Source organism: Brachionichthys hirsutus, chromosome 13 (genome assembly GCF_040956055.1).
Source record: "Brachionichthys hirsutus isolate HB-005 chromosome 13, CSIRO-AGI_Bhir_v1, whole genome shotgun sequence".
Lineage (NCBI taxonomy): Eukaryota > Metazoa > Chordata > Actinopteri > Lophiiformes > Brachionichthyidae > Brachionichthys > Brachionichthys hirsutus.
Window position 1 is genome coordinate 12,440,339 of NC_090909.1, and position 9,258 is coordinate 12,449,596.

The following is a 9,258-nucleotide window of genomic DNA, read 5'->3' on the forward strand; positions in this document are numbered from 1 at the left end:
TTTTTCATGTATTATAGAAGTATCCAATCGGAATTAATTTCAGACTTAGCAACATATTTTTGATAATTTGAATACATTCATGTAATTTTGGATATTTAGGATGTTTAGTTTTAGTTTAGTTTTTTCTTTATTTTCTTATTTCTTTACTTAAAGGGTTTATACATGTGTGACTTTTTTTTTGTTCATGTAATTGATATGTTCGGGTTTCTGGAACTTCTACATTTCCACAAAAACCGACTCGGCTTTAAGCGATGCTTTTTAAACTCCTTTCGTTCCTGTAAGGAGCAAACTCTGACTTGAGCACTTCCTTCAGGACGGATGCAGCTTCATCTCAATGTTAGAATGAACATACCTTCCAGATCATCAATAGTCTTCTCCAGTTTGGCCACAGATCTCTCAGCAAACTCGGCTCGGGTCTCGGCCTGCAATGACAAAGCACAGGATGACTTCTGTCACAACTTCAGAGGAAGACAAATACATTCTAATAAATAGATACAAAGTGGGTTGATGGTTTTACTCATTTTACTCTCTGTTAGAATAATTTCCGTCTAATTTGTTCACCTCTTTCAGCTTGTCAGTTAGGACCTTGATCTCCTCCTCATACTTGTCCTCTTTTTGGGAGTACTGTGGTGAGAAAAAACAGAAGACATTTGTGACAGTGCTGACATCGGGCAATTCTAAATAAAAGATCTACTTAGAACGCCGCAGCCAGAAGCTGCACTTCAATCCTCTATAGAGTGGATCAGCTCAAAAACGTTCCCTTTGGGGGGGGACTGTTGGATTGTTTCATCTGTGCCCAACATTAATCCGCTCTGTCAGTCTCTATAATGCATGAGAAGCATATATGCTGGATTACAGCGTGGCCAGGTTCTACCTTTTCCGCCTGGGCCTCCAGAGACTTCAGATTATTAGTTACGTTCTTCAGTTCCTCTTCCAGCTCGGCACATTTGCTGATAAGGAGAAACAAGTTGTTGAAAGGAAGAAAGGAAGCGAGCTGAAGAAGCAGAATGAGGAGATGCTCACGCCTCAGCCAGCTCCGCCCTCTCCTCCGTGCGCTCCAGTTCCCCTTCGACGATCACCAGTTTACGAGCCACCTGTGAAAAACGCATGGAAAACAGACGTCACAATGTCGGAGGACTCCAAGCACATACCGAGTTAAAACGAACAATCCGGTCGCCTCACCGGTAAAACATGACTTCTGAGGCCAGCGTCGTTGGCTGTCGTTATTAACTCCGCCCTCTCTGGCATCATGTAGCGCTAGCCGCTAGCCAGAAGACTCACCTCCTCGTACTTGCGGTCGGAGTCCTCTGCGATGTGTTTGGCCTCCTTCAGCTGAATCTCTTGAAGCTCCATCTTCTCTTCATCTTTTTGAGCCCTGTTCTCAATCACCTTCATACCTCTGCACACAAACAAAGCATTGTGTACACAGGCGCTAAAAGAGGATGCCTTCTAGAAAACGCCTCCAGCGACACACAGGCGCTAAAAGAGGATGCCTTCTAGAAAACGCCTCCAGCGACACACAGGCGCTAAAAGAGGATGCCTTCTAGAAAACGCCTCCAGCGACACACAGGCGCTAAAAGAGGATGCCTTCTAGAAAACGCCTCCAGCGACACACAGGCGCTAAAAGAGGATGCCTTCTAGAAAACGCCTCCAGCAACACACAGGCGCTAAAAGAGGATGCCTTCTAGAAAACGCCTCCAGCGACACACAGGCGCTAACAGAGGATGCTTTCTAGAAAACGCCTCCAGCGACACACAGGCGCTAACAGAGGATGCCTTCTAGAAAACGCCTCCAGCGACACACAGGTGCTAAAAGAGGATGCTTTCTAGAAAACACCTCCAGCTACACACAGGCGCTAACAGAGGATGCTTTCTAGAAAACGCCTCCAGCGACACAGAGGCGCTAAAAGAGGATGCTTTCTAGAAAACGCCTCCAGCGACACACAGGCGCTAAAAGAGGATGCTTTCTAGAAAACACCTCCAGCTACACACAGGCGCTAAAAGAGGATGCTTTCTAGAAAACGCCTCCAGCTACACCGGAGGTTCTCGACAGAGACAAACCGAGTGGCGGTTTTGGGGCACAGTTAGTGATCAAACTGAGAATGATACCAGTGCAGCTCCAATGCGCCGCATCACCGAGTCCTACTGATCCCGTCACGGTCGTCTCTCGGTTCTCCTGATCATCCTCAGCACCATTATACTAAACCCAAACTCCAAAGTGCATCTGCATCCTGGGATCCAGACCGTAATCCACACGTGTGTGTGTTCTTATATCTTAACAGATTTTATTGGAGCATCTGATTCTGATCCAGAATTTGTTACTGGAAATTCATGTCCACAAGTGATGTCTGTGTTTGCTATCCAGATACGGCAGCATCTGTTTTGTAGTTGAAAGGAAACTGTTAATTTCAAAATTCCAGAAACACGACTGGTGCAGCAAACCTAGAGTCAAGCCAGCATGCGACGGTCAACACAATGCACTCAAAGTGCACTATGAGAGAAAGAGGGCCGTTTTATTAGGGCTCATTATCATATAATGGGCTTAAGGTAACACTGAGAACTGTAAACCCATCACCTCTCGCTCTCATCAGCAGCCTTCTCAGCCTCTTCCAGCTTCTGCAGCGCTGTTGCCAGTCTCTCCTGAGCCCGGTCCAACTCCTCCTCCACTAGTTGGATACGTCTGTTCAGGGACGCCACTTCGGCTTCAGCCTGAGGACAGACAGGTGTGATGTCATCCTAATTATGCTACCATGGAACAGTGCGTCATATAGTGCATGTTACCCAAAGGTTTTTATTGTATACAGTTTATTCTGTTGGGATACAGTAATGTATCTTTCATAGTATAAGATACGCTGGTGTAGGATTTATGAAGCTTGATGAAATATACACAATAAAAAGTCTATCGGAATAAACAACCGATCAGACATGAGGCTATTCTGGAAAAAACACACGACTATAAAGTTAAATGAAATACTGAGAGAAATGTTGAGGCATTGCTACTGAAAGGTTAGAGAAAGTCTTTTTAGATGAGGTTGCCGACAGTAATAGCAGCTGGGGCTAATAGAACAAAAAGTCGAAGAGCCAAGGCTGACAAGGAGCAGCGGAGCCAAGAGGGGTGGGGCCGATTCTCAAATCTAAAGCTAATAGACTTTAAACAGACAAATAAATGAGTTAGACTTTAGGTGGAGCTGATAAGTGTTTGGATCTGGGACGTTGTTTTCATTTTCTTTAAATCTGGAAGATGTGGATCCGAACTCTGGTGGACTCACTACCTGTGTTAAGACAGGGAAGAACAGGTGCACCTCAGGAAGCAGAGACACACAAAAGATAGTTTTAATCTTCTTGACTGAGTAAGAAAACAATAATTCACAACTAAGGAACGACCGGATGGAGTCCTCGTCATAAAGAAAATAAATACACTGCCGAACCAAAACGTACAACGATATACAAAAACTGCAGGGAACCTGGTGGGTGGGCACCGAAAAAAAATAAAACCCAAAAAACATGATGAGAACAAGGATACAAGACAAAAGAACCTGCATCTGGTGAGATGCTGGAACCGGTACAGACAAGACTGGGAGGAGTAGACAGTAGGGAGGTCGACGACCCAATCCCAAGACACAGAGACTAGATCTTGGGACATGGAATGTCACTTTGATGAGAGGGAAGGAGGCGGTGGTTGTGAGGGAGGTTGAGACGTACCTTCTAGATATAGTCGGGCTCACCTCCAGCCCACAGCTTGGGCTCTGGAACCCAATCCATGGATAGGGGCTGGACTCTACATCTATTTGGCTTTGCCCAAGGTGAGAGGCAGTGGGTTGGTGTGGGCTTGCTTATAGCTCCACAACTCAACTGAATTTACACCGGGAAGAGGGTCGCTTCCCTGCGCCTTTGGGTTGGGGACTCGCTGTTGTCTCACTGTTGTTTCAGCCTATGGGCCAAATGGCAGTGCAGAGTACCCGGCCTTCTTGGAGTCCCTGAGAGGGTGACTAGATAGCTCCCCGATCTGAACATGAATGGTGTTCTGCGATTGGACTTCTGTGCTGGTCACAGTTTGTCCATAACTAGCAGCTTGTTCGAGCAGAAGGATGTCCATAAATGCACGTGGCACCAGGACACCCTAGGCCGGATGTCAGTGTAATCGGGCCTCCGACAGCGTGTCTAGGACACTCATTTCAAGAGAGGGGCAGAGCTGTTAACTGATTGCCACCTGGTGGTGAGTTGGACCCGCTGGCAGAAAAGGAGACTAGGCAGGCCCAAAAGTCAAGCAGAGCTCTCTGTCAGTGCGGTCTTCAACACCCAGTTCCCAGAGAGCTTCTCCCAGATACAGAGGAATACTTGGAATATTGAGTCGCTGGGTCTCCAGTGCCTGTCGCAGCCGCAAACCCCCGAACCTGATGGAGGACAACAGAAGTAAGGGATGCCATCAAGCTGAAGACCAACTCTGATTGAGTCTTGTTGACTTGTTGAATCTCAGGAGTGGAAAACGGTGGAGTGCCAATACTGTTTACAGTGGAGGCGGGGAGCAGCTGACCTTGACTGGAAATATTGTGGGTGGTGGAAAGAAAAAAGGATTTTTTCAATTTCATTACCATAGAGGTCTCAAAAGTGGACTTTTCTGTTGTCCGGGATGAAGTTACTGAGATGGTTGCCATGTTCTACAGTGACAGGGCACTTGAGTATCTTAAGTATTTCGATGTACAGTACAGGGACTGTCTTAGTTGACACGTCTCTGTAATATCGCATGGCAATCAGGGACAGTGCCTCTGAATTGGCAGACTTGGGTGGTGGTCTTACTTTTTAAGAAAAGGGACTTGGGGGTGTGCTCCAACTACAAGGGGATCACACTCCTCAGTCTCCCGGGGAAAGGAGGTTAGACTGATAGTTGAACCTCGAATACAGGAGGAATAATGTGGTGTTGTCCCGGTCATGGAACACTGGACCAACTCTACACCCTCCACTTTAGGGTTTGTGGGAGTTTGCCCAACCGGTCCACATGTGTATTGTAGATTTAGAAAAGGCATTTGGCCCAGTCCCTCGTAGTATATTGTGGGGGGTGCTTCGGAAGTAAGGGGTCGGGGGCCCATTGCTGAGGGCTGTCCGGACCCTGTACGATCAAAGAAGGAGCTTGATTTGCATTGCTGTCAGTAAGTCAAAGAAATACTCAAACAGATACAGATGCATGTTGGACTGGCCTTTATCACCAGTTCTGTTCATAATCTTTATGGACACAATTCCTAGGTGCAGCGAGGGGCCGGCGGGTTTGTGGGGGAGTCGTTTGCATTTAAGGCTCTTGCTCATGAGTGAAGTAAGGATGCGTCGGTGCAGCGACTGCAGTGATCCGGTCATTGTAGCGGTCTGTCATGGACATGGTGAAGAAGTAACTGAGCCGAAAGGTGAAGCCTTTGATTTTACCGGTCAGTCTACATTGAGGTTTGGGTCATGACTATAAAGACAGGATCCTGGATAAAAGGGGTCCAAATATGTTCCCTCTGCAAGACGGCAGGGCTCACCCTTAGTGATAGGAGGACTTCCCCTCATCATGGCGTAGCTTTTTGCTAAAAATGGCCAGCAGTTGCCAGGCGCAGTCGCTCACGCACCGCTTCCATAGTATGAGGCGTCCGTCGTGAGGGCTATGGGGGCGGTCTAGAAGGGTTTGTCAGTAGAGAAGCGTTGGCCGAGGCGTTTTTGGTTGCGTCAAAAGCCTCCAGAGACCAGTCCACCTCCCTGTGGGCCCCTTTTCACCTACAGCATTGTACAAGGGGCGTATGAGGTGGGCTGCGTGGGGCAGAAAACAGTTGTAGAAATCTACCATGCTAGGGAACTCTGCTGTGGGAACCTGGTGATGGTTTCCACTTTCAAGGGGAGCGCTACCGCCCCTTTTGACTTGACATAGCCAAGAACTTTGAAGGAGGACGGTCCAAACTCACGGTTGGAAAGCACCAGGAAAACACATTAATCCTGTTTTCCTGATGATCTGATCCTGTGTATATTCTCACCTGGTTCACTTTGCCCTGTGGTTAACTTACCTGCTTTTGGCCTTTGCCTGACAACCAGATTAAAGATTCTCGACATTTAACTGGACCCAGAGTGCTAATGCTGGTTTTAACGGTTGATTGCAGGCTTTCATTCATTTCAGGGAGAACGTGGGTACCCGCTGACAGCAGCTACGTACACGAAATTTTGTCCTTAAATCTGTGATAAAACATCGACAGGATTGCTGCTTCAAAGAAGTCACAGTCTATGTGATCTGCTGGCTTCTAAAAAGCATTGGCTAAAAGCAGAGACTGACGTTGGACAGATACTCTGACCTGGGAGAAACAGATGAAGCACTTAAAATGGACTCGGACCATTGTTCAGCCCACAGTCAAGGCTGAAGGTCTGACATCACGGCCAAAATAGGACTGTGAATCCCCCCCAGCAGCTGTGAGGGGTCCATGCAGGGAACGAGAAGAATGGAATGCAAGGAAATCACACAGGCTTGGTTTACACTGGCAGCATCATTGGCAGTCCCAGGACAGAGCTCTGTCTGGATGCATGCATGAGCAGGCATCTTAGAAATCGTGATACATATAAATAGTTAATCATCCTTCCATGTAATCCGATACAAAACGGCTGCATCTCCTGCAGAGGCCTTTCTGTTCCCTCGTATATCCAAGCCTCCATTGTGGTGGAGGAGAGCATGCAGAAACCGATCCGGTATTCACAATGTGATTCAGGTTCGTTCACAAACTCTGTGTGATGAACTTGTTGGACTTGATCACTTACGTCAGCCGCCTTCTTATCAGCCACCTCCAGCTTCTCCTGCGCATCTTTCAGGGCCTCGGAGTATTTGTCCAGCTCGTCCTCTGTCCCCTTCAGCTTCTTTTGCATCTGCAGAAGCTCGTCTTCATGCTGGTTTAAGGGGAATCAAAGAGAATTGGTAGCTTTGATGTGTAACGTAAAAAAAAAATGCATTGCTCAAATAATCTCTATCCTTATATAGCTTTTCAGGTATTTAAAGTATGGTGACATTTTTCGAGTACCAGTATTTGTGGGGTTTGCTCTGGGGTGTTTCACTTCTGAGGCCCCAGAACAACATGACTAACCCGAGGAAACACCTGGATAAACACTGGATATATTGAAAAGAAGAAAAGATTACACCTTGGGACCGCAAGTCTGCTGGAGTTGCAGCTAAATGTAGCGCCCTGCCAGGTGCGCTTGTCCTGGGAGCGCTGAACCAACAGTAAATGGTCAAAGTCCTCTTCCTCTAAAATGAATTTCATGTATGTAACTATTCTTTTCATTTAAACCCCAATTTTGCCACAAAACTTCGGCGTCTTCTCATTTACAGTGTTACTCTGTTCTCAGAGTGTGCTCTAACCCCTCTGTAACTGCAGAGGTCTCTGGTGCCTTTGGTTTATGTCGCTTGGTTCCTGCCGGATGTCTGCATGATTCAGACTTCTCAATCGTTTCTGGAAACATTTGCAAATTAAAAACAAATAAAAGCGAAACTTCCTGAGATCTCAGAACAACGCAGGAGCGATCAGCAGCTGCTCAGTGGAGCTGGAAGCTCAGCTTTCCTGGTGGCGGCTGCTCTTCCATTTTCCCATTTTCAATCGGGAAGAATTTTGATATTTAAATGACCAGATCACTTTCATTGTTATGGCAACATCCTTTCAGTCTATTGCGAGGAGCTAACTCCAACAAGCACCGGTTTCAGGAACATGCCCCTGCGAACGCTTTTACACTTTCATCATCGCCCACCTGCTTGCTTCTCTCCTCAGCTCCCTTTTTATCGGCCTCAGCTTGCTCTGCCTGATCCAAGGCGTTCTCCTTGTCCAACTTCAGCATCAGCATCTTCTTTTTGATGGCTTCCATTTTGATGGAGGTTTAAGGCACGTTTACACCCGCAAACAAAGAGCAGAGAGGAGACGACGAGAGGATGCTGCACAGAGGAGCTGGGAGCCTGACAGAATGGTGACGAGCCTTGCTTATGACTGGGAGACCATATATGTGACAGAGAAGGAGGCCGTCCCACTTCTAATCCCTAAATTCATACAGCCAAACCATGACTATATATATACGGTGTATATTTGTCTGTCGATCTATCGAGGCAAGCAGGCAGGAAGACCCACCGACCGACCGACCGACCGACCCTGGGATGAAAGATATACTTCAATTGGAATTATTTGATATTAAAAAGTGGGGAGGGGGGGCGGGGTCAATGTGAAAATGTTTGGAAAAAGGATGACTTTTTAAAAAACATTAAAGTCAATGACATTTTATTAAAAAAATAGTGTCAAGAAAACATGTTTAGTTGCGGCTTTCGAAACGTTACGGTCCCTTTGTAGAGCAGAGGGATTTGGGATTAAAGGGTGAACGCAAGAGTTCGTGTTACTTCGGGATTGTTTGTTTGTTTGTACCGATGGGGTCGAGGAACACTCTGCTGACAATGATTCGGGTTCTATCTAATGTCTTTCTGCTTGTCTACAGATGACATAATATAGTGACCATGGTTGAAGTGCCTTGCTGATGGGGAGACAAGTTGGGGTGAGAAGCTGTGATACAAAGCACAGTCTCGGCTGACACTGGAGGGGGGGGGGGGGGGGGATGACTGTCCTGTAATCCGATTCCATCACCTGGCCTGTGATGCTATAATTGGATTTTGGATTTCTCTTGGGGAGAGATAGGATCCATGGTTAGGGGGGGGGGGGCTATGCCAGTTATTCCCCTCTGTAAACCACAGTTGGTTATTAATAAGTATCTTTTGGCTGACATTGTCTTGAGGATTAAAATGTGAGAGTGTGACTTCAGCTGTGAGCACCAACGACAGACATCAGGCAGCCATGAGCAGCGAGACAGAAGCCTGGAAACGGGAGGGCCGCTTTGGCTCTGGACAGGAAACGGGAGGGCCTCTTTGGCTCCGGGCTGGAAACGGAAGGGCCTCTTTGGCTCCGGGCTGGAAACGGAAGGGCCTCTTTGGCTCCGCGCTGGAAACGGGAGGGTCTCTTTGGCTCCGCACAGGAAACGGGAGGGTCTCTTTGGCTCCGCACAGGAAACGGGAGGGTCTCTTTGGCTCCGCACAGGAAACGGGAGGGTCTCTTTGGCTCCGCACAGGAAACGGGAGGGCCTCTTTGGCTCCGGACTGGAAACGGGAGGGCCTCTTTGGCTCCGGACTGGAAACGGGAGGGCATCCTCCTCATGCTGGGAAAGACTTTTATTTTAGCTGAACGCAGTATCAGGTGTGCTCTGTGATAGGACGAAGGGACAGGTCTAC

General features: G+C 47.5%; 1 protein-coding gene across 1 annotated transcript in view; it reads right to left on the bottom strand.

Moving 5' to 3' along the window:
• Positions 1–7,938, bottom strand: part of LOC137903331 (tropomyosin alpha-3 chain-like) — an 8,105-nt gene extending 167 nt beyond the window's left edge. Inside the window, exons 1-8 of the mRNA XM_068747483.1 lie at positions 7,746–7,938; positions 6,768–6,893; positions 2,575–2,708; positions 1,282–1,399; positions 1,024–1,094; positions 875–950; positions 562–624; positions 353–422 (exon numbers count right to left, since the gene is read on the bottom strand). Coding sequence (XP_068603584.1) covers positions 353–422; positions 562–624; positions 875–950; positions 1,024–1,094; positions 1,282–1,399; positions 2,575–2,708; positions 6,768–6,893; positions 7,746–7,859 — 772 coding nt within the window. The 5' untranslated portion in view covers positions 7,860–7,938. The remainder of the gene's footprint in view (positions 1–352; positions 423–561; positions 625–874; positions 951–1,023; positions 1,095–1,281; positions 1,400–2,574; positions 2,709–6,767; positions 6,894–7,745) is intronic.
• Positions 7,939–9,258: the final 1,320 nt, after the last annotated feature.